The 25,783-nt window shown below is 42.6% G+C and overlaps 1 protein-coding gene across 5 annotated transcripts in view; it reads right to left on the minus strand.

The window, feature by feature from the left end:
* Window positions 1–222: 222 nt before the first annotated feature.
* TPCN2 (two pore segment channel 2) overlaps window positions 223–25,783 on the minus strand; it is a 57,318-nt gene continuing 31,757 nt past the window's right edge. For 4 of the 5 annotated variants that reach the window (XM_039537787.1, XM_039537784.1, XM_039537786.1 and 1 more), the window contains 13 exons: window positions 21,731–21,817; window positions 20,172–20,291; window positions 19,687–19,746; window positions 19,475–19,603; window positions 17,738–17,787; window positions 14,544–14,643; window positions 11,217–11,288; window positions 9,171–9,244; window positions 8,584–8,674; window positions 8,396–8,478; window positions 7,318–7,399; window positions 4,286–4,371; window positions 223–3,596 (listed from right to left, as the gene is read on the minus strand). In XM_039537787.1, the coding sequence (XP_039393721.1) occupies window positions 3,518–3,596; window positions 4,286–4,371; window positions 7,318–7,399; window positions 8,396–8,478; window positions 8,584–8,674; window positions 9,171–9,244; window positions 11,217–11,288; window positions 14,544–14,643; window positions 17,738–17,787; window positions 19,475–19,603; window positions 19,687–19,746; window positions 20,172–20,291; window positions 21,731–21,817 (1,113 nt within the window). In that variant the 3' untranslated portion in view covers window positions 223–3,517. The remainder of the gene's footprint in view (window positions 3,597–4,285; window positions 4,372–7,317; window positions 7,400–8,395; window positions 8,479–8,583; window positions 8,675–9,170; window positions 9,245–11,216; window positions 11,289–14,543; window positions 14,644–17,737; window positions 17,788–19,474; window positions 19,604–19,686; window positions 19,747–20,171; window positions 20,292–21,730; window positions 21,818–25,783) is intronic. The other variant, XM_039537785.1, reaches the window with a different exon arrangement.

Consider the following 25,783-nt stretch of genomic DNA (forward strand, 5'->3'; position numbering starts at 1 on the left):
CAGAACTCCTCAGCTTTTGTCCCCTAAACTCTGATACTGCAATAGCTGTATATACGCTTCTCCTTTAGCTGAAGGGGTGGGGAGAGGCTAGTGATTTTGAAATGGGAAGATCTAAGGTACAGTTCTGCTGTCACTAAAAAGTTTTGGATGGCAACAGTAAGCAAAGTAATCACACTGAAAAGTTCTCCCTGGGTCATGGATTTGTTAAAATGGAGTTGACGATTTTTTTTTTTTTTTTTGCCATTTCCACAGAACAGCTTTGAAAGCAAACCAGAAGAAAAAAGATCCTCTGAGGATACAGCAACAAATTTGGTTTTCTATCTACATATGAGAATCCAAACTATGGTTTTAATACATTTTTCCAAAGCTTTCAAATGGTCATTTCTTCCAAGTGTGTGTGTCTGTCTGTCTCTCATCTACCCACCCTCAACAAGCCTATGTCCAGATTATGCAACACAGCATACATGGTAATTCTATGTAGGTTTGAGCCAAAGAAGTGCCGGGCACTCAACTCTTACTGAAATCAATGGGAGTGGAAGGTGCTCAACATGTCATGGGAAGAGCTCAGCACTTCAGATGATCAAACTACATATGAGGGCCTTCAACATTTAGAACATGTAAATGGAAGAAAGGAATAAAAGGGACATTTTTATCAATTAATCTTTCTGATTTACTCCTGTTCATAGTTACATACACTCCTGTTCGTGTCTCTGTGCATTTAAAGCATGAGTTATATCACAGTCATTTACCTCTTACAGTACAAATTATATTAGACACGCTATTTCCTGTATGTAGTTCTGCATTACATTCCCAATCCAATATAGAAACAACAAACAAACAAGCACTAAAATAGACTGTTCTCTGCACATCTGTCCACATGCAAGGATTGCATACAGGAGACATGAGTTATGAAGATTATATGAATATCAAATTATGCTACCTTGGTAGACAATAGAACATAATGGCCAAATAAAAGAAGAAGAGCCAAAATAGAAAGGTGAGCATTCCAGGCATACAGGAACTGACAGCCCCACTTGGCAGGGTGGACATACCTAATTCACGAAGTATATAGAGGACAGAAACAACAAGGAGAGAAAGGAACTGTTTAATGTGGTTAAAGAGTAATAACCAGGAGTAACTGGCTTACACTAAACTAAGAAAAAATTAGGCCAGCTTCCTACTGATGAGATGCATCACATAGGGGAACCTATTCAACGGTGCGAGTGTCTTGCTGCCGAACTGTACTGGGAAAAAAAGCTAGAAAATAGGGAACAATCCTGTGTTGATTCCAAGGACTAGATGACCTAATAGGCCTTTTTTCCCCAATCTCTGACATCTGTGATACAATAAACATTTAACCAGAACTGGGGAAAACAGCTAGTACACCACAGAGAGGACACTCCATGGTAGGACGGAGCTGGAAATAGAAAGGAAGGGAGGCTAGAAATGGGGACAGACAGTAGGTTGAGACTGCGTGAAAATAAAAGAAAGCTTCTGATGCCGCAGAGTGAGTGAATTAAGAAGGGGGCTAGTAGAAAACGCAGAGGTGACTGCATGGGAGGATGGCTTAACATGTGACCCCACAGGCAAATAATGATTTCCTGAGTGACTTAAAGTTCAACTCATATTTGTTTCATAAGTACAACTACACAGTGGGTGAGGAAAACCTATGTTCCCAAAGAATGTTCTAGACACTGCTGGAAAATGGATGGTACAGAAATGTGCTACTGAGATCAAATGCCCCATAATCCCAGCCAAAATTTACTTCAGCTACCAGCATTAGAGAGAAAATAGGAAAGAAAGACGACTAATTTGGGAAAGGGAATGGCTGGGAAAGGAAAAGAAATGGGGATGACAACTGCAGAGCCACTTAAAATCCTTTGGTGACTAAATGGATCAGAGAAATTAGAAACAGAAGCGACTTACTGTATCTAGTCATCTGATCCATGCCCTTGTCACTGCAGGCTTGGTCACAACCATGTATTTGAAGTTGATTTGTCTATTTTAGTTGTAAATATCTCGTGTAAGGGACTTGAGAACTGTTAACAAATGTTATTTATAGGATCAATCACAAATGCATTGGGTAATTTAATGGTTATCTGACCTGAAGAGTCAAGGTGAAATGCCTTGTTAGGAGTGATACTACGATATAAACGGGACATATCGTTACCACTTATGACATATTTTAGGATGTATGTACGTATTAGCAAAAAGTTATTTACCCAACAGCTAGATGGATCACCAAAGGCTAGATGGGTGACCAAAGCTAGTGGTATCGTATGTGACCACGACAAATGGAAAGAGCACAAAGGATATGATCTTGCATGATACTAAGCACACAAAAGCTTCCATGGACTACAGTGAGAACTGAGGGGGGCCCAGCACCTTGCAGAATTGGTCCTATCCAGCTAAAAAAAAAACCAACAGTAAGATGACCCCCAATGATTTTGGTACCACTCCCCTGAATTAAAAATCAATGTATTATATACAGGTATAGTTTATAAGGGGAAGCCTGAACATGACTGCCTGCTCCCCATCCACCCAAGATGGATACATGACTATATTTTACACAGGGTTTCCACTAAAATTCTTGCAGAGGTAAATAAACTCTGGCTAAGTATGAACCCAGGGAAAACAAGACTTGTCAGAATGCAAAAAGGAAGAGCTCATTTTCAAAGCAACATGAGGATATTTTCTCCAAAGTAGAGCTTAATTATTCCAGATTGTAAACCAAGGCCATGATTGTTCCATCCAAAATTATACTGATCTTGATAATGTTATCAATATAATGCAACCACAACATGGGCACAACCCTTAACACTGGTCAAAAAAAGGAAACTGATACAGACTATCTCCACCTTCGACCTGAACTTTTGAACAGGATTGTATAATTATGAACATTTAGTAAACAAAAGAATGCTGGCATCATATTTCAATAAAAATAGTGTTTCAATTTCCCTTATTACAAAAAGGCTGAGAAGCTAGAGCATAACTGCCTAATTCAGTCAAGAATTTCAAGGCACTGTCCTTGGCACACACTGAATGCCAGAATAGGCAGTTCCATTATTTATGGTGCAAAAAAGCAGCAAGCATAGTGGTTATAAGTGTTTGCATTAAAGTGCACTGTCATGTTAATACTCTCTTCCTTCTTAAAAAAAAAATCAAAATAAAATAGTCTACAACTCCTTGTCCTGACACTTAATAAAAATAACAGCTGCATATTCCCATCAAATGACTCTAAAATCAAGTCAAATTAGAAGAATTTAAATATATATTTTTTAAAAGGAGCCGACTAAAAAAAAATTTAAAAAGTTCTCCCTGCAGAGTTCTCTGCATTGTAGGTGGAGTTCAAGAGTCAAAGCCAAAATGCCAACTAAAATGTTACATGCTTTCCTGTAAGGTTTCAGGTTAATAGCACTTTATAGAAAATCCATTCCATTTCACTGCAATGTCAGTCCTCCAGCTGACAACATTATTGCAAAAAAGGCATGAATAAATTGGTCCTCCCACCAATCTGTCATCTACACAGTTGCAGGTGTGGATGCTGGTGCAGTTTTTCCATCAGCTCTTCCTCTGTAGGTTCTTCCAAAACATCCCTACAAAGAAAAAAGCATAAGTTGCATAGGACAGCAAAGGAGATTTTTCAACATTTTTTTGCAATGTACATACTGAGATATAATATCCCTATTTCAAGACTGAAGCAAATAATCTCAATTACAACAGGCTGATGCTTCCTAATGATGCATCCAGGTGCGAGTGATCCATCCTTCTACACTACAGATGTGTCATAGAAACCAGCAGCTGTTTTCCCATAAGGAGAAGGGAAGCAATTTCCTGCACACAGTACAACATAACTGAGGTTAATGGATGTGTTTTCCTGAAAAAACTTGTCAAATGAGAACATGCTCCCAGTGCAGCCATTGCACATTAAATCTGTACCACAAGTTCTATTTATGCAACATGATCAACTCTCCACCCACAGTCTAACACAAAGCCAAAAATGTGGATTGTTTTACCCTTCCCACCCAGAGCAGTCCTTCATTATTAGCACCTGTTCTCCTCGCATCATATGAGTGGAATGTTCCTAAAGGTTAGGTATTAAGCCAGGTCAGGGCAGGCATAGGTAAAGCACTTTTAGGACTGCTCCAGGCTAATAGCTAAAGATTTGTACTCTTACTCACCAGGCTTGAAGCAAACCCTGTTCCCACCTGGAACACTGTCTTTGAAAAGGAGATTAGCATCCTTAAAAATAGGCTGTTATCCACCTAGTCTTAATGTGACTCACCTGAACATTAATTCCACCGTTGTCTGGTATTCAATTTCTGAGAGAGACTGCCGATGGGAGTGACGGTCCCACTTGTGAATAAAGTTCTGGAATTGGAAGGTGAAAGAAAATAAAAGGCTAGTTTTAGCATCTTTAGACATAAGGTTTTATATTTTCCCCATGGTTTATTTTGTATAAATCCCCCTAAAGCCCAGAACAGGAATGTTCTTAGAGCCAGTTATACATGTATACGAGGTGCATAATAATGAACCAAATAATAAAAATATTACTTTGCACTTCACTGAATGAACTTAACACTTCAACACACCACTTTGAGGTAAATCACTGGTTACGTTTCTGTGCCTCAGACGGGGATGAGTACCTTGCTCATGGTCACACAGTGAGATGGTGGAGGTAAAAATAGAGGAAAGGGATTGAAGGACTCCTGGGTCCTATAGAGTGTACAAACTGCATTCCCTGATTTAAATGTCACATTTTTAAAATGTCCCTGCTAGCATTCACCTGCTTAAGTTCCCCCCAGCTGAAAAGCAATTTCTTTGACATACTTCAAGTTAAAATGTCACAGCTTTATCAAAGAAGGAATATATTTTCTGGCTTGTCTCTTCGCTTGCTTTGATTTACACAATGACAAGAGGCGGATGGACAACTCGTGCAGAAACCGTTTCCTGCCACACAGTGCCACATCCAAGCCATTACACCAGATCTATGCCCCAAATCTGCCGAAGAAGTCAATGGATCTCTCTGCATGGCTGTCCCCAAGGGTAGAACATCTTCCAATATGCTCATAGATAAGGCTCAGACATGATGTTGGCAGTCCAGAGTCTATTTTGTAGCTATTTAGACTCCCAGAAAGGATGCAGAGGCAAGTGACTGGTAAAGCTGCAGGCTTGTCATGACAATATTGGTATATACTAATTTCAGCACCACCTTTAAAACCTGCTTAATCCTCACCATGCTCTAGAGCAGGGGTCTCAACCTCAAATGACCACGAGGGCCACATGAGGACTAGTACATTGGCCCGAGGGCCGCATTACTGACATCTCTCCACTGCTGCCCTCGGCCCCGCCACCAACCCACCCCTTCCATGAGGCCCTGCCCCGCCTCTTCCCACCCCTTCCCTGCCCCCATTCCAACCCCTTCCCCAAAATCCCCACCCCAACTCCACCCCATCCCTGCCTCCAGGGGTGCAGGAGGGGTGTGGCGGGGCTCAGGGCAGGGAGTTGGGGTGTGGGGTGCAGGAGGGGTGAGGCAGGGGACTCAGGGCAGGGGGTGGGCTGCAAGAGGAGTGCAGGGTGTGGCAGGGGGCTCGGGGCAGGGGGTCTGGGTGCAGGAGGGATGTGGCAGGGGGTCAGGGCAGGGGGTCGGGGTGCAGGAGGGAGTTCAGGTGCGGGAGGGGTGGGGCAGGGGGTTCAGGGCAGTGGGTTGGGTACAGGAGGCATGCGGGGTGCGGCAGGGGTGCAGGGTGCAGCATGGGGTCAGGGTGCGGCAGGGGGCTTGGGGCAGGGGGTCAGGGTGCAGGAGGAGTGCGGGGTTCGGCGGGGTCGGGGTGCGGGGTGTGGCAGGGGGCTCAGCTGCAGGAGGGGCTGGGGGGGGTGGGCTCTGGCCCGATGCGCACCGCACTGCTCCAGGAAGCAGCCGGAACCTGGGGGAGAAGGGGCACAGGGGTCTGTATGTTGCTGTTGTTTCAGGCACCGCTCCTAGCAGCTCCCATTGGCTGGGAATGGGGAACCGCGGCTGGGAGTGCTGCCTGAAGCAAGAGCAACACACAGACCCCTGTGCCCACCCTTCCCCACGTTCTGGCCACTTCCCGGGGCGGCGCGGGGGCAGGCAGGCAGGGAGCCTGCCCTTCCCCCGGTGTGCGTCGGGCTGGAGCCACTCTAGGTAAACACTGAGGGAGGGCGGGGGGGCCGCGAGGAGCTCGCGGGCCGCAGAAAATAACCCCGTGGGCCCTGTGTTTGAGACCCCTGCTCTACAGGGCAACCTCATTAAAATCAGACCAGCCTCTCTGGACTTGGCCTCAGTGCCTTTGCAGGAGTGAAAAGCCATGGCACAGTCTCTGCAAATGGGAATGGCTTTTTCTGGAATCCTATAGAGACAGCTCTCTCTGTAATGGGCATGGCCACCACAAACCTGCAGCCTAGGTGACTAGTACTGGAGATACACAGGTAAGTACAGCGCACAGGCAAGTCTGTGGTACTTATAGCAAATAAGAACACCCAGGGGCGGCTCCAGGCCCCAGGACGCCAAGCGCGTGCTTGGGGCGGCATGCCGTGGGGGGCGCTCTGCCGGTCGCCGGGAGGGCGGCAGGCAGGATGCTTTCGGCGGCATGCCTGCGGAGGGTCCGCTGGTCCCGCGGCTTGCAGGCATGCCTGCAGGAGGTCTACCGGAGCCGCGGGACCCCCCGCGGCATGACATTGTGCTTGGGGCAGTGAAATGTCTAGAGCCGCCCCTGAGAACACCTTACATTTATACCTTTCAAAGCTGTTTACAAACTATGATCATTCAGCACCAATAAAATGCAAACCAGCTCTGGGGCAGATAGTGATGGCTAACCAGCAAATAGTATAACATACAACAAGGAAGCAGGAAAAATGCGGTCCAAAAGACCCTGGAAAAAATACTTACTATTGCAATGAGTGCTCTGGAGTCTTTAACGTCTACACAAAGCAAGCAGGACCTTGGTTTGTACGACCTCAACCAGAAAATACACCCTCCAGCTTAATACAGTTCTTGTGTGCCAAGGGGTGACCAGACACACACAAGAATAGTTGGGTCAGTTCATGCTAATAATAACTGTTCTCTTTTCATTCCCATTAGAGGATATTGGATGGACAATATTCTCTAAAGTTAATTTAATTATTATGTCCATAATTACTCTTATCACTAGATGTCCTCTTAAGCCTGGACAAGCTTTGGATTTATTCCATCACTGAGTGCTCAACTTCACATAATGGCAAAACTCTACTTCCAATAGGTCTGCATAAAAATTCTCACACCCTTCAAGAATCTACAGCTAAAACTCAGTCCCTTACCTCCAGAAGTAAGGCTACGAACAAATTGACCCAGATGACAGAGGAAGTTAGCCACCAGGCTACAAAATAGACCTTTGACCACCTGGAGAAGGAGGATATTAAAGAAAAAAATAAAGATGTGTACAGTATTATGAGACTAACAATTCCACCTTATAATGAAGATGTTTCTCCCCTGCCTTCATCCCTTAAAAAGCCATGAGAGTTCAAAGCTATGGATTTACATTTTTCCCCATGAAAAGCTTCAATGTTTTCATAAAATAAAACAGTAGTCTGGGAGAAACCATTTGTTAAGTTTGGATCTCAATCAGTTGAGAGATAAATATACTGTCCCCCATCAGAACCCATCCCCAACCACCTGTCACACAAACACACACTCATATCACATCAATTTCCGAGTCTGAATTCTGAAAAAGAAATATGAAGTGAAATCTTGGATCGACCAAAGTCAGTGGCAAAACTGCCACGGTATAGTGCATTGTGCTTTAACCAACTGAGACACCAAAGGAAGGAAAAATTAACTTAAAGAAAATCAAGATTCTTAAACTATCCATGTTTACTTAATGCGAATGAAAGATGCTAGACTGACAACACAGGAGACTGAACACCTCCATTTATCCACAGAACTGATACAGCAGCAACACAAGCTTCCCCACAGTGATCTACAACACATCTCAAGGTTGGCCTTGAAGGAGCACAGGCGGGTGAAGCAAACTCATATGGAGTCCAATCTCCAGGGTCAATTCAATTCTGGGTCAAGTCAACTGCCAACAAAGACTCCAAATTATTGCTAAATGCGATGCCCACTGGGCACTGGACTGAGACTACCAATTTACATAGACCAATAAAAGCTGTCCATTAAGTGGCAAGTTTTGGTTACTAGATACTTAGGTGGATTTGAAGAGAGGCAGCTCCATAGCAGCAGGCAGGCAGTAGTTTCATATGCAATTCCTGTTCCCAGATCATAATATGTGAGATCTGTCTATAGTTTCTGCCCATTTACTTTGAAGAACTATGTTGATTAGAACACAGGATAATACCCCAATGGAGGGTCTTCTTAGGTACCAGTTTTATTACTTACGGACTTGAATATCTTGAAAATGCATCCAGGAAAACTTGCCAATTGTTCACCACCATGACATCCCAGAGAGTTACTACTGCAGCCTAAGGAACAAGATGAAACAGAGGTTGAGTGGTTATTGCACTAACTGTCACTATTTAGACATCTTCAGAAAACACAGAACATAATCCACTAGCAACCACACTCACAGCAAAGTCATCAAAGTTGTTTGGCCAATACTCCAACTGCTCATAGGTCCCACACTGCAAAGTCCTGTTACCAGATGTTGTATTGACAACACTACAATGAAATTAGAGTGTAATGTTATTATAATATGCTATACCCTGTTCTATAGATAGAACGCTTGCCTTGAGTTGAGTACCTCCACACAGGCAGAAAGAGAGCACTAGTTAGAGAGAAAGCAGAAAAGGGTCTGAAATTTCCAAGATGGGGATGAGCATTCTGGAGACTCAAAACAGTGATGGGACATTGGAACGATAGAATAGTGAGCAGGGGAGGAAAACCTGCAAGATTTAAGAGATTAGTGACAGACTGGAGAGAAAGGAAGCGACAAATAAGGAGGGAAAACCAAGAGGCTCAGAGTAAATGAGTCCAAGATTCTTGGCCCACCACAAATTAAAAAGTATACTATAATAGTGAGAAGTGTATAGAAGAGAAGACTGTGGATGGAGGTACTTATCAAAGAGTCCAGGAAGATAAGAACAGAGGTATAAAGTGGGGATTCAAAAACCAAGAGTATCTTTCCAAATACTGGACATTTAGAATAAAGCCTTACCTGATATTTCCCATAGGAACAACAGCACCTTTAAATAGCACTATGCCAGTTATAGCAAACGCATAGAAAACCACCTGGAAAGGAATACACATTAGCATTAGTCACTAAAATACTCAAAAACTAAATAAATTAGGGTGTTGTAAGATAAGCTCCTCAGAGACCATTCCATGTTAAAAAGGAACACAATCAACTTAAAACTCATGGAGTAACAGAGGCAAGGGAATTTGTTTAATTACCATGGGTTATTAGAACTGAAAGAACTTTTTAAAGCCCACTTATTTTTCACTCTATGCTGTATGCTTTCTTTCTATAGTCTATTCAGCGGGGAATTGTTAAAAAAAAATGATGAAGTCACTTTTCTTTATGATAAGTTTCACCTTCTGGTTCTCTGCGCTGTGATGGCTGAACTGAAAACACTACAGAGATGTGGCTGTTAAAAACTATTTCTATTGGGATTTTAAAAAAGTTATGGGAAGACTGCTGTTGGACTTGGATTTCCTAAAAGCAAGCTTCTACCAAACCTAAGCTATGGCCAAATTTAAATCAGCTATTTATATTTAATCAGAAACCTTTGTAAAAGCACAGCTGTAATCATGCTAAAGTTAAATTTTCAAAAGTGCTTCAGTGACTTTTGAGCATAATTCCCATTTTGAAAAAGGACCAACTCCCATTGATTATCAATGAGTATTAAGTGCCTTTCGAAAATGGGACTTGTTTTGAAATCACTCGGGTACTTTTGAAAATTTTACCTTATGTCAGAAGTTGCCTTAGAAATAACCTTCAGAGAGTTGTCAATGCTTTACAACTCTTACTGAAGAAGAGTTACTACTAGGCTGTCTTGAAACAACATGAGCTTTCTAGTGAAAATGCCAGGATAATTTCAGTTCTCATGTTTCTATATTGTTATTAAAAAAGTCCCAGGAAGGAAAAGGGTATTCTATTCTGAGCTACATAAAAGAGGATTTTAAACATGTTGGATCCAGTTGATGCTACACCTCCATAGTCTGCCAGTAGGTGGGGCATCTGGCTTAGCAATGATAAACCAGTTTTATGTCCTGTAACACCAGCTATGAAATGAAGTCAAATATACACAGTAAGCAGTCAAAAGAGAAACTGGCCAATAAATAACTAACACGATACAAACAGTGTATGTTGCAGACTAATGTTGGAAAAAATAAGTCTCAAATTAACAATAAATGTAATAAGGCCTCATCATGCAAAGAGATCAACTGAGCATCCTCAACTCTAACTTAAACAAAAATATTTGAAATTAATGGTAACTGAGGGTGCTCAGCCTATCACAAGATCGATCTCTTAGACTGTAAGCTCCTTGGGGCAGAGACTGTGGTGCGTCTCCTGTCTGGGAGCATGCAAGCCACTTGCACACTCTAGCACAACCGAGGACAGCTGCTGGTGAACCCAGTGCCTGCCCCCGTGGGCAGGGCTGGGGACGCTACAGCCACACTGGGGGAGCTGCCTGGCCTGGATGCTGGCTCCTGTGAGCCGAGGCCCGACATGCTGCTACTTTCACCACTGCGGTTCCTGGTAGAGCCCTGCAGCTCCGCGGATATCCGCTTTATATCCGCAGATATAAATTCTGTATCTGCGCAGGGCTCTAGTTGTTTGAGTGGATTTTAATGTGGGCAACATATATTTCCTTAACCTTCTTCTTGGACATGGCTGAACTGTTTCAGCTGAAACTTAAAAAGGCCTGAGGCAGAAACCGGAAATTTCATCCTGAATGCTTAAAGTTTTGTAAAGTTTTAAGTAACTGAATAGAGGGTCTTCGAATGGAAAGTTGCTACCAGCTCCACATATAATAATCAACTAGTTTGTTGATTCCTTAGGAAGGGTTGCACTGCTAAGGGGCAGGATGAACACTTGGAAGCAAATATCTGATGTGCTGTTTGATGGAAATTAGTCATGTAGCTTCTGCTATTGTTACTGGGGCCAATGTATGTACCTCTCCCTGGTTTACTCTGTTGAAAGCGTACCCTATATTGCAGCATATTATAGAAAGACTGACAATCTCAAATTGTAACTCACCACCAGCAGCCCTGCAAAGGCTCTTAAGTTTTTCACCAGATCCAGCAATGTACTGGCAACCAAAGCCATGAACTAAAACAAAACACAGAATTCTTATATTTTATTATACATTTTTAAGCCCCACTGATCTATTGTAACTAAAATGATACAAAATGATGGTAGGCTGGGAAAATGAAGTGCAGCTAAATACTTTGCACTTCTAATACAGCATCTAGCACAGTGAGGTCCTGACTCATGCCTGGGACTCCTAGCTGCTTTGACAATACAAACAATAGCAGTGATTTTCATCCATGGATCGCCACATACTGAGTACAGTTAATGAATGAAGCCGTATACTCTTCTGAGGTGGATGCTATTACAATAGTACTGTCACAGTTTCGCAGTAACTGTATTCCCCCTCTGTGGTCCTTTTAGGGCATCCACTTCAAGCTTTCAGGCTCCCAGCCATCACCTGTCTTCAGCTGAGACCCTTGTCTTTCTCCCTCCTGATTGGGGGTTTCAGAGTTCCTTGGGTTACACTGTGATATCCCCAGCAAACCAGATTGCCTTAACAGGTCAGTATCTGCACTTTGCTTTTTCTCTGAAGTGTACTGCCAGTTATGTTACCACACAGCTCCATCTAAGTAAACACATCTATTCTTAAGGTAAACAGACTACAGAGAAAACATATTGAATCAATTAAAAAAACCTACACACATGCCAAAAAGCTTACCATAGGTCACCCCAGCTCCAGCCAAGGGCAGCCACAACTGGGTCCCCCACCCTCTTGGACTGGGCAGAACAGCCGTTTCTTTAACTGGCTTGGACATTTAACTGGCTTGGACAGGTAAATCAGCAGACAAACACCCATTCAGGGCAAAACTTCAAAAGGCTGGGGTTTTGCATAACCAGAGTTGGGGAATTTGCATTAACCTCTCCCTAGCGAATCCCCAGAAAATCCACTTAACACTTATTGTCCCAAAAGTCCACACTTGTATGGCACATTTTCAATAGTCTTTTGTACTCCCAGTAGTTACATAGGTTACCTCTTTCCCCACCCAAAGAGTTATATACAATCTCAGTCCAGAATACTACATAAATTTAATAGTAAAGGATATTGCAGGAAATTGTCATTTCTGTCACAATTACAGACTGGGAAACTGAGGCAAACACCTTAAGTGACTTGCCCAAAGTCAGACGGTGACCATAGGTGAGCCAGGAATGGAGTCCACAACTCCTGACTCTTGATCCCGTGTCTGAATCATTAGACCACACTCCCTCACTTTCCAGTTTGCACTTCACCCTGACATTAGCTAAACATTTGTTCTACTGAACTGGGATGCAATGGCTCCCGGGATCTCCCAGCCTAGGCAGCCTGAGAGACCTCACCCAATTCTGAATAGGGTAATGTCTCTCTTGGAACTACCCAAGCCTGCTTTCTTCCCAGGTGCAGTCTACAGTCTGGTACTAGCTGAGCATAAGATATGGATATGACACGCAACAAGGCTGAGCCAGATTCTTCCTGGCTGATCTGTCCCTCATATGGGCTCACCGCTGCTATAAGCAGCTTCAGTATTTCCAGGTGTACAGCTCCAAATGTTGGCTGTTTTTGCCTTTCTACAGCAGGCTCACTTGCTATGCACTAGCCTCTGTAGTCCAGGACCAAAGCTGTCAACTGACCAGAGTGCTAAGAGAATTAGAAGGACTCAATCTCAGAACAACACTATATTATCCTCAATGGTTAATACAGGCATCAATGGTTAATACTGGCATCACTTGATACAAATCTGAAATAAGAGAGACTCATAGACTTTAAGGTCAGAAGGGACCATTATGATCATCTAGTCTGATCTCCTGCACAATGCAGGCCACAGAATCTCAACCACCACTCCTGTAATAAACCCCTAACCTATGACTGAGTTACTGAAGTCCTCAAATTGTGGTTTGAAGACCTCAAGCTGCAGAGAATCCTCCAGCAAATGACCCATGCCCCACGCTGCAGAGGAAGGCGAAAAACCTCCAGGGCCTCTGCCAATCTGCCCTGGAGGAAAATTCCTTCCCAACCCCAAATATGGCAATCAGTTAAACCCTGAGCATGTGGGCAAGACTCACCAGCCAGCACCCAGGAAAGAATTCTCTGTAGTAACTCAGATCCCACCCCATCTAACATCCCATCACATACCACAGAGACAAGGTGGGTGAGGTAGTATCTTTTATTGGCCCAACTTCTGTTGGAGAGAGACAAGCTTTCGACCTTACACAGAGCTCTTCTTCAGCTCGGAGTACCTTTCCCAGAGCTCTGTGTGGCTCAAAAGCTAGTCTCCGTCACTAACAGAAGAAATTACTTCACCCACCTTGTCTCTCTAATAATCTGGGACTGATACAGCTACAGACACACTGCAAGCCAGAAATAAGTAAGATTTGCACTTTTAAGAGGAAAATTTCCATATACTGCATCGGCTCTTTGAACCTGAGGTGAAATTGGGCGTGGGTTGTAAATAGGTAGGGTAGGGTACGAGGATGTGGGAAGTAATTTCAATTACAAGGATAAGTGCACAGGCATTTCACCTTTGTGAATCTGTGTTCAAATCCTGACCTAGACTGCAAGTGAAAATAAAGTGGTTGTCTCATCCTAGGTTGCTGTTCACATGAACAACAAAATCCCAATACAAGGCCCTCAAACACAGGGTTTGTTAAAGAAATTAGGTGGGGGAGCCAGCATAGCACCTAGAAACTATTGTAAATTCCTCATTTTAGTTGTATCCACTCAGGTGTTCAAGAGGGGCAACATAAGACAAAAGGTCACTTATAGGGTATGTATACACTGCAGCTGGAATTTCCACCTCGGAAATTTCCACCTTAGACACGGGTGCGCTAGCTTTCACCCAACTAGTGGGCTAGAAATAGCAGTGTGGCCACCACAACTTGGTTGCAGCTCGGGCAGCTGCCTGAGTACGTGCCTAGGCTCTCTCACAGGACTTTACTTGAGTAGCTAGCCCATGCTGCCACAGCTACACTCAGGCCCAGATTAACCAATGGCCAACTCAGTGCACTTGCACAGGCCCCCATCTTAGGCAGGGCCCCCTATCACCGGCATAAAAAGAGATGGGCGACCACATCCAAACCACCAGATCATTGTATATACCTTCCCCCTCCCCCATCACTCCACATGCTGGAAGGGGACTGAGAGCGAGGAGTTTCCAAGTTGTAAACCCAACTCCGATGCCTCTTCAATGCAATTCAAGCCCATCTGCGATGAAAGGGTTATTATTCTGAGAAGGTTCTAGGAAGTTTTATCGTTGGACTAGTCGAGAATTCAGGAAGTGAGAAAAAGCAAGGCACACACACCTTCATATTAGGGATAATCCGCAGAAATCTGAATACAATTAGCATATTCACCAGGCGCACCATATCCCACAGAGACAGCAACCCCATCATTTCGGGTCTCCTACGAAAGACATATGAGTAATGGTACAAATTAGAGAAATAGCTAGTGACATTAAAAAAAAATTAAAAAAAAATAAAAAAAACAATGGAGAAGCAACTGGTGATAATTTTTTATTTGTTCTTCACAAATTTTGCTCAGCATTTGTGGGTTAATAATTTTTAGAAAAAGGAAGTTCTATTTCATCATGTATAATTTCTTTATAAACCTAATGCTGACAGTTACGGAGCTGAAAATTTACCTGACCGAAGTCTCAGCCACAGGAAACATTAATGACTGACAAGGAAGGGATCCACAGATAGCTGCCATCACTTAAGCTACAATTTTAAATGCAGACATGACATACATGCATCCCTAGCTGTTTAAATGTGTATTGAAATGCCTGGTCAAGTGATTTTGTTTCTACCAGACAGCCCTTCTCCGGTCTCCTCAAAGGAGATCGACTTTGTGTAGTTTGAATTCTCTGAATGGAAGTGAAAGAAATAGGTTAGATGCAAGTCCCTCTGGAAACCTGAACCTGTCTAGGAGTATGCTGCATCCATGCTGAGCCAGGCTACTACTAACTCACGAGGGAGGAGAGAAGCTAGAGTCATGGCAGTGCACCTCATTACTGATACAGTGGCAGAATGCTCTACCCATTTAGATTCCTTTTCTAAAGTCCATGTTAAAAATGTGTGTAGATAGCAGGCAGACCTCATGATCTTATAGGATATTTTAATTAAAATATTCCAAGAAAAAGAAAAGCATCGATCACATTCAAACTTTTCTACTATTTTCCGTGATAATTCCTTACTCATAAGGATTTGTTTTTATCTTTCCAAGTATTAACTGACTTTCACAGTCGATGAATAGCAATGAAAAAATACAAAGAGTGTGCTGCATATAAGAGATCCCAGAGTAGTGCAGTTACAGAAGGGATGTGCATTATTGGCTACTAATACACTAATATAATTGGTTTTGCTGCACTCTGGCTTCAATCTACACACTGAATTCACACAAATTATCATACATCCTGCCATGCCTTACTGCTTAACTAAAACAGCATTCTGCACATTACAGGGTCACATTTGAAAACTCAGTGCTAATAATAGTCGGCTCTTACATTGGAACATTGTGTGCTTCTGTTGCTCGGAGGGAAAAAGGCTACTAGAAAATGCAAAACTCTCCAACAAATAAGTGAAAATTCCAAAGCCATGATTCAGGTAACAAAAGATACTCAATCCAAATCCTAAAGCAAGAACTAAGAAATCCCAGCACAGAAGGCATACTCTGGAAATATTTTAATACACTGCCAGTTATGTCCACACTGTGATAAAAAAAAACCCACAGCACCAAGTCTCAGGGCCTGGGTCAGCTGACTCAGGCTCACAGGGCTCAGGCTGTGGGGCTATAAAATTGCAGTAATAGATGTTCAGGCTCAGGCTGGAGCCTAGGGTCTGAGACCCCATGAGCGTGAGGGTCCCAGAGCCTGGGCTCCAACCTGAGTCTGAACATCTTCACTGCAATTTTATATTCTCTTACCCTAGTCAGCCGACCGAGGCCATCCACGGCCATGCCATGGGTCTTTTATTGCAATGTAGACATACCCACGCAGACCCAACAATCAGCTAACACGCTGTAACGGACATCTCAAGATTAATTCTGATCCATCTGGGTTGTATGTTCTTTTGGCAGGGACATTCCTTTCACTCTGTGGTGGGTGGGTGGGTGTGTTAGTGCCTAGCACAATAGAGCATCAGATCCCTGACTGGTGCCTGTGGATGCTCTTGCAATACAAATATGATATCAAATAATAATGATGTGCATTCACAAATCAAAGGGCAAAGTTAAGCCCAAATTTATCAGATGAATTTGCGTGGGAAATTAATTAAATTCAGAGAACCCACTGTAAATAGCTTGTTCACAGCTATTAATATCCTTCTGACAGAGTTTATCCAACCATCACATTTAACTCAGATATGTCATTCGAATTGCATTCCAATGAAACAGTTTTTCTAGCTATGACAGCTAATTGCCAGTTACCTGGTGCCACTCAAAGACTGCGATATGAAATAAGACTCAGAAAATACCTACATTAAAGCGGGATAAAATTCATATGAAAATTTCTTTTAAAAGTTGGCCCTTCAACACAGAGGGAAGAAAGTTAAGTGCTGGAGTCCATTACAAATGACTGTCACAGGAAAATGGAGGACAGACTCTTTTTCCAAAAGTAAGTGGAAGCAGATCACTTGTATGACTGTTTAAAGCAAGAGTCAGCTGCAGCAGTGCGCCATTTTTAAAGGAGCATCTATGATTCTTGTTCTTCTACTTAAGGGGAAAGAGCCACTCAACAGTCTTAACTCAAGAGCCATGAGAAGCAAAGAGCAGTAATTAAACCACTGCTTGGTTACTGTGTGTGTATATTTTAAAAATCTTTTACTCAATACACAGAGAGAGATGAGAGAAATTCTGTATCTACAACTTATTTCTACAACAAAACTCAAACTTAAAGCTACAGTGAAAGTTGTGATAAGAGTCTATACAGTTAGGTTTAACTGTAGCCTGTTACAGAAACAGAACAAGGGTAGCACCAGTTAACGTTTGCAATATATTAAATTTCATTTCATATACTTTGCACTATAGGGACACAAACTATTTCTCCAAGTCTGCTCCGCTTTCATTCTAAGCCAGCCCTCACGGTACATATACTCATCCTTCTCTCAGAACAGCAGAATAGCTTTTTTGAATTCTGTCAGAGATCTAATAGAACAGTATTCTCCCAATTCTCTGTATTGCCTGACCTCTAGTGACTAGAGAGGTGAATTACTGAAGTAGCTTTTAACAGGTTTGACAAGTTATGGTAGGCAGGTGGTTTTTTTTTTTAGTAGGTCTGGCAAGTTACAGCAGGCATATGTAGACAAATAGCTAATGTGTATCATGTTTGAAAAATAAGAACAACCAACGTTTCTAAAGAGTTAGTTGTCCCTGGACACTGAACCAATGAGAGTACATGTGAGCTATGCAATTTTTGACCAGGATCTTTTAAGTCCCAACATCAGTTAGTTTCCTTATGCTACAATTTTCAGAAGAGCTAGAAATGCTTACAAAGAATACATACCAGCCTGGATGAGGAAATCCATACACAGCAAAAGTTGAGACCTCCAAAACCTTGTATTACAAAAGAAAAGAGGCAAAACTGCAGCAACTCTGATGTTTGTTTTGTGAATTAAAGTCTCAAGAACTTGACCTCAAACTTCTTCCAAACAGACAGGGACAAGAGTTTTAGTCACTAATTTGACTTGCTATAAAGCTAGGTAATTGTCAATTTCAGCTACCAGATCACAAAATTACCCCTACTTCCCCACCCAAATCCAGTGGTGGGAAGTAAACCTTAACTTATTTCTGTACAAGAAGTAAAGTGCATGCAGGATTTTGTTTAGGTATAAGACCTCACAGCAGGCAGACTAGCAGTTTCAGAACTGCAATAATAGTTTCAGAGAAACGAATTCTATGGAATCCAAGTTGAAAATGGCAAGTTTTAGAATTTAGAATAAGTTAGAATTTTTCACCTAGTCTTTGAGAATATCATTAGTGAAACAACTTTGAAAATATAAACAAAACAAAGGCTTTTACTACTGTTCTACTAAGAGATCTTATAGGGTATTAAGAATTGGAGGTTTTCAGAGGTGCCTAAGAAAGGTGCCGAGATTCAATTGTATTTAAATGGGATTTAAGCCCTAACTTCCTTCAGCTCCCCCATCTGGGGGATTACAAAGGGCAACCGAAGAATGTTCTCCATTTAAATCCAGTGTGCATGAACAAAGAATTCTCCTCCCCCCACATTAAACTGGAAAAGGCTTCTTGTTTTAAAGCCAGAAGTTTAAACACCAACTTGTTGGCCTCTTGGGCAAAAACTATCTAAACAAACATAGTTGGACAAAAAGCAAAAAAGCAACTGGTGGCTCTTAAGTGGGTGCAGAATACCAAATTTACATCTGGTCTAAGGAAGTGTAAATCCATTACACCAGGCTTGAATCTGGTCTCAGGCAGCTGTCCAGCTGTCACCAAATAACTACATGAATAATTAGTCTGCTACTCCTCACCCAAATGGTAAGGTTATTACAGATTATGTAAGGCCTGGTCTACACTGGGGTCGGGGGAGGGGGCAAATCGACCTAAGATACGCAACTTCAGCTATGAGAATAGCGTAGCTGAAGTTGAGGTATCTTAGGTCAACTTACCTCACGTCTTCACGGCGTGGGGTCGATTGCCGCCGCTCCCCCATCGACTCTGCTTCTGCCTCTTGCCGCCATGGAGTACAGGAGTCGACGGCAGAGCGATTGGGGATCGATTTACCACAGCTACACTAGTGTAGAGTCACCCTAAAATGCAATAGCTTCTCTTATTGTTATTTTTGTTTAAGAGATTTGAGCTCTTCAGATTTAACACTGAAGAGGCTGTGTATGGAGACGCTCACAACTCCAAATATCTATCTCCAAAATGAGGGGTAAAATATATCTATTAATATTCTGGAATATCAATACAGTCGGAGTGTATATAAACAAGTAGACCTCATTACTGAAGGGTAAATTTTTGACCAACCTACATGCCAACCAGTAGTAGTGAAAAATGCTTCCACAGCATTGTCCGCTAAAGGTTCTGCATTGTTCTGAGATACAAGGATCAAGACAAAATTTAATTTCAACATGAAAAATGTATTGATCAGTTTCTCACATGTGCCAAGACTGTATAAGTCCTTCTCTCTCTGACTCAAGCAAATAATGTTGACATTAGATCTGGGTCATCCTAGAAACTCACTTTCAAGAACTTAGTGGAAGTTGCCCCATGAACTTACCAGCAGAATTACAGTCAGAAGTCCATCAAATCTATTGCTTGGGTACGATATGTATCTTTTAAACCCCATTGCCAGTATTTTCAGCAGCATTTCCAGCAGATAGTACAGGATAAAAAAACAATTTATAGCCTAGAAGGTGTAAAATGAAGAACATCCTTAGAATTAAGCTTTGAGGAGCAACAGCAACCACATAAGACATTGATACTTCTTACCCCCAAGAAGTAGTCATCCCGTTCAGAAAGCTGCTTATCTGCATCCATTACCAAGATGACCTGGAAAAACAAAAAACCTCTGGTGAATCAATAGTTGGCTGCTGTACCCTAGAGCAAAAATGCACCACCTAAAATTAAGATGGGCTCCTCCCCACACCCACCCCACCAGCTCTGAGACAGTAGGGCACTTTAAAAACTAAGAAAAAAATATATGATTGCTTATTCACCTCTCTGTGCCTCAGATCAATGATACTGATCTCCTTTGTAATGCACTTTGAAATCTACTAATTAGAAGTATTATGCAAGAGCTAGTTATTATTACACTCTGCAGACACCTTTCTAAACAGAGAAATTATTCCTTAGTTTTAAATATTCTGGATTAAACAATCCATAATAAAGACCTCTGCATAAGGTGGTGGTAGGAATGCCGAGTAATGTACAAAACTAAATCCTGTTCTGTTTCTGATGCAAAAATCAATACTTACACATATAGAAATTATGTTTGCTAGTGCTACAACGTTCCCTAAGTAGCCAAAGAAGTGATGGCCAAAAGCAAACTGCACTTTCTGCAGAAAAGAAGACTGGTACTCTGGTGTGGGAGGATGCTGAAAAGAAAAGAACACAGACATTTTTGAGATTCAGAGTCTAAAACCTTTGTTAGAAGGAGTAGGGAGAAAGCCCAATTTAAGAAAAGAATAAAGGATAAACTCAACCCAAATGCAAGCAGGGAGCAAAACTCCACAGAGTCAAATTTCAGAGACATTGCATACATTTATGGCAGGACTGAATTTGTTCCTAAAACCTGGTCTACACATAAAGTTGTATCCGTTTAACTAAAGGTGTGATTTTTAAACCAATTCAGTGATATTGGTGCCAAAAACCACATGAATGCTGTTATTTTGGTTTAGGACAAGTTTATTTTGATTTAGCTTATGTTGATTAGGAATCAGTTAAAGCTAAACCAAAGTAAGCCCACCTTAAACCAAAATATGAATGTCCAGACAAGGGTTTGCACCAGTTTATAAAAAGTTTTAAAACCAGTTTAAGTTAAAAAAATCAATGCAGCTGTGTGCAGACAAGCTTTAAGATTGTATGTTTCACTGGCAGTCAAGAAGCAAAAATGACTTCATTCAAGGACTGGGAGGCAAGACTTCTATTGAGGGAGGCTTTGACATCGTCCTCCAAAAAATAAACATGTGGGGACAATGATTTACCTTAAAATGGGACTCTCTCATGATGCTAAAACTTTTTAAATGCCTCACACTTTTCATCACAAACCTATTTACCATGTGTGGTTTTAGTTAATTCCCGTACGCACTTCTAATGATCAAAAATGGTGTTTAAATAATAATGCACTATATGCTCATCTTCTTGTTAATTCTCCATGGAAACAATACATATAAATTTGCAGTATTGATCCTTTCTAGTGTATTTATTGGTCTAGAGACCACGTGATGAGGAGACTGAATAAATGCTCTTCGATGTAATGCTATTGACAGATTATTTTTTTTAATGTGAAATGGTTTAATTCTTCTAGCACAGTCCAGTCACTTAAACAAAGTTTATACATGGTAGTTTGAGTTTCCTGCACTTATAACAGCTAACTTACAAACGAACTTTTGGGGAAACGTGAAGTCTCTCTCCAACTCATCTTCCACTTGCTTATTACTAATCGTATCTTCTAATATAGGAAAATTTACACCCATTTTGCTTAGTCGAATCACTTAAGAACTCCAAGGTAAAAAGCACTACAAACATTTTTGTTTGGCTTCTGTTTGGATAAGTTCTTTGGGAGATGCATTTAATGTTTTAAGCCTCAACACTTGAAAAGTGGCCATCTGACTGAAAACCAATGGAATTTGCCACTATAAAAACCATTTAGGAATAATACAGTGAACCCACCGTGTAATCGATGACTCTTCACCGCTCCATATATATGTATTGTCTGCTCAATGTCATGTCTTCACAGCCAAAGCTTGCTATTTACTGTTGTACAGAACTGCACAGATTAACAGTGCTATATAAATAATTGTCATGCACATACCTGTTTAACAGGATCTTTGTCGAGTTCATCAAAGAGTTTCTGAAACAGGGCAGCTGACAGTACGCCACGAGGGCATGACCGAACTGTCTTTACATACAAGAGAAACACAAATCAACATCTGTGTTTAATATATCTGTAGGGAGGGCAGATCCCTGAGTACTGATATAGTCTTCAGGCAAGCAGCAGGCTCCAGTAGGCAAGGCACTGGATTAGGACCAGTGGTGGATTAGCCACTGGACCCCTGGGGCCTGTTCCAAGGGGCTCTGGCCACCGGGCAGGTGGGGCATGGGAAGCCCCCACGCCCCAACCCCGCTCCACAGCAGCAGCCAAGGGACAGGGGAACCATCCCCTGCCCCCATCAGCCTCCAACCCGGTCCCTGGCAGCAGCCACAGGATGTTGGAAGCTCCCCACCCTGGGAAGCCCCTGGGCCCAACCCGCTCTCCGGCAGTAGCGCTGCGCAGGCGGGACAGGAGAAGCCCCAGCGCCCCGACCCCGGTCCCCTGCAGAAGCACGGGAGAGGGAGGGCAGGGGCAGAGGAAGACCCAGCACCCAGACCCCCGCTGCGGCCCTGAGACTGGAGGAGCTCTCACTCCTCGCTGCAGTCGCAGGGCCGTGGTGCGGGAATAGAGCTTCTCTGGTCTTGGGGCCATAGTGGCGGCGGTGGGGGAGAGAAAGGAGAAAAAGGGGTTGCGGGACTACAGTGGGGAGGGCAGAAGGATGGGGAGACCCTGGGTGGAACAGGGGTGGGCCCTGGGGAAGGGGCAGAAAGGGGTGGGGTTGTGGGCGGGGCATAGGGAGAAGGGGCGGAACAGGGGTGGGGCCGCAAACAAAAGGGGTGGGGAGGGGGCCCCCCCATTGGGGGGATGGATTAATAAAGTCAGCAGGAGAGCGCTCTCCCTTCGGCACAGAGCGGCTACACTAGAGAGCTTACAGTGGTGCCGCTGCATTGCCTTAGACCGGTAGTTCTCAACCTGCAGCCTGCTTGCGGCCCAACCAGCACACAGCTGTGCAGCCCATGTGACATCCTCAGGGCCAGACAGGTAGTGTATATATTGTGTGGATGCAGCCCACATAACACACACAGAGCTGCATATGCAGCCTTCAGTGGTAAACAGGTTGAGAACCACTGCCTTCGACTCTAAACGTTCAAAACATAGGTACCTAAAACACTTAACCAATAGTGTGATTGACTTTGATGCTGATCTCCCATTGGAATGAGTTGGCTATCTACCTTCTGTTCTATATTCCCCCGCATACATAACTGAGACTAGAACTGACAACCAAGGGAAACAAAATATATATACTCCCCTCCACCCCCCAGCCTCTATTTCATTTCAAGCATATTTGTGCCATCTGGCTCCTGCTGCTCTTTAACTAAACCTACTTCAAGAGTCTTTATTTTGGCTTTATGCAGAGTTTCATACACATATGTTTATATATAATGTACTTTCCTAAGCTGTCATATGCAATACCTGTTGCAAGAGAGTGTTCCTAGAAAAGACTGAGACATGGGCAGAAAAGCCAACTTGGTATGGCCCATAACAATTTAACAAGAGGCGTTGAAATGTAATCAAGATAATCCACTTGTATGTGAATTTCAAAGAGATGTACTAGACCAGCAATCATTAACCCATTAATTGTAGTAATAGAAATCAAGGGTAGATGCTAAGAGTATTTATCTGTGTTTATCTATATATTGTTGGAAGTTTAACAAAATGAACAGATTAGCTTGTACAGGTTAATTCCCTTTGGTGTTTTAATTGCTTTATATTATGCATGCAGATAGTTCATTTAACCTTAAGATCAAAGATGTAAGATACAGCAGAAACTCAGTTATGAACCCTCAGGAATGGAGATTGTTTGTAACTCTGAACAAACCGTTACAGTTGTTCTTTCAAAAGTTTACAACTGAACGTTGACTTAATACAGCTTTGAAACTTAACTATGCAAAAGAAAAATGCTGCTTTTAACCATCCTAATTTAAATGAAAGAAGCACAGAAATAGTTTCCGTACCTTATCAAATCTTTTTATTAAACTTTCCCTTTATTTGTTTAGTAGTTTATGTTTAACACAGTCCTGTACTGTATTTACTTTTCTTTTTGGTCTCTGCTGATACCTGATTGCATACTTCCAGTTCCAAATGAGGTCTGTGGCTGACCTGTCAGTTCATAACTCTGGTGTTCTAAGGTTTTACTATAGGGTAAGAAACTAATAATATTATCTATATTGTCTTCAACTTAATTATCTATGCAATGAGGAAGTACCAGCTAACTGCCTTAATTGAATGCAACTAGTTTACCTGTGTATGCATAGGAAATAGAAGATTAGCTACAAAGCAACAATCTCCACTGCCTATTCTATCTCAGGGGAGGTCTTACTGTGACACGAGGTTTGTCAGCTTGCTAGGGAGCTATAAAGGAAAGCCCCAGACCTGACCCTGACATCTCAGGTCTGCTTAAAACTTTAACATGGAAGGTAAGGTCCAAGCCATAAGACTGAGGTCTCCAGGTTTACCCTGGAATTCTCATGGAAGAACTTGAACAGACTATTCCTGGACTGCCTATTGGACTATAACCTTTTAAACTGATTCCAGAAAAACTTTTACAAATCAGAAGCCTCACTATCTCTGCTATAAAACTGACCTAAGGACTTTACACATATCTGTATGTATATTGATCTTTTAACCACTGCAACTCTCTTCTTTGTCCTTTTATTTTTAAACCTTTACTTTTCTAGTCACTAAAGGGTTAGCATCTGCGTGAATACTGGGTAAGAACTGAGACTCATACTGTCCTGGAGATAAGTGTCTGGTCCTTTTTGATTGGTGAACATCACATATGGCAAATCAGGCTTTCAGTAAACCCTCACTATATTAGACTTGCATATCTAAATGGGGACCAAGGGCTGGACTGCTTAAAGGGGACTGTAAATAGCTTCTTGTTAACCAATGTGGTGTTACAGAAGCTGTTTTGTTCCTTGGATTCGGCCAAAAGAAATCTGATGAGGTTCAACAAGGACAAGTACAGAGTCCTGCACTTAGGAAGGAAGAATCCCATGCACTGCTACAGACTAGGGACCGAATGGGTAGGAAGCAGTTCTGCAGAAAAGGACCTAGGGGTTACAGTGGATGAGAAGCTGGATATGAGTCAACAGTATGCCCTTGTGGCCAAGAAGGCTAACGGCATTTTGGGCTCTATAAGTAGGGGCATTGCCATCAAATCGAGGGACATGATCATTCCCCTCTATTTGACATTGGTGAGGCCTCATCTAGAGTACTGTGTCCAGTTTTGGGCCCCACACTACAAGAAGGATGGGGAAAAATTGGAAAGAGTCCAGCGGAGAGCAACAAAAATGATTAGGGGGATGGAGCAAATGACTTACGAGGAGAGGCTGAGGGAACTGGGATTGTTTAGTCTGCAGAAGAGAAGAACGAGGGCAGATTTAATAGCTGCTTTCAACTACCTGAAAGGGGGTTCCAAAGAGGATGGATCTAAGCTGTTCTCAGCGGTAGCAGATGACAGAACAAGGAGTAATGGTCTCAAGTTACAGCAGGAGAGGTTTAGGTTGGAAAAACCTATTTGGAAAAACTTTTTCACTAGGAGGAGGGTGAAGCACTGGAATGGGTTACCTAGGGAGGTGGTGGAATCTCCTTCCTTAGAGGTTTTTAGGTCCTCTCTGGTTGGGATGATTTAGTTGGGGATCCTGCTTTGAGCAGGGGGTTGGACTAGATGACCTCCTGAGGTCCCTTCCAACCCTGATATTCCATTAATCTAATTATAGAATAAACCACAAGTTTGGGGGATTGTCTGCCCTATTCCTTGCAGTCTGCCCATTCTCAGCGAGGCCCATCCAGGCACCTGGTCACAAAGGCATTACCAGGTCACATTGTTAAAGATGTTGTGACAATGTCTGTGACAGAACACGTGCATTGCTGGTTTGTTAAACTCTGATCCAGGGATGGACTTATGTCTTCCACTCTTAAAAATTGGAGTTTGAACTGTGACAGAAGTCAGGCCTTTAGGGAGTAGATTTTCAACCTCGTTGCTTAACT

The sequence above is a fragment of the Mauremys reevesii genome, linkage group 4 (genome assembly GCF_016161935.1).
Source record: "Mauremys reevesii isolate NIE-2019 linkage group 4, ASM1616193v1, whole genome shotgun sequence".
Classification (NCBI taxonomy): Eukaryota; Metazoa; Chordata; order Testudines; family Geoemydidae; genus Mauremys; species Mauremys reevesii.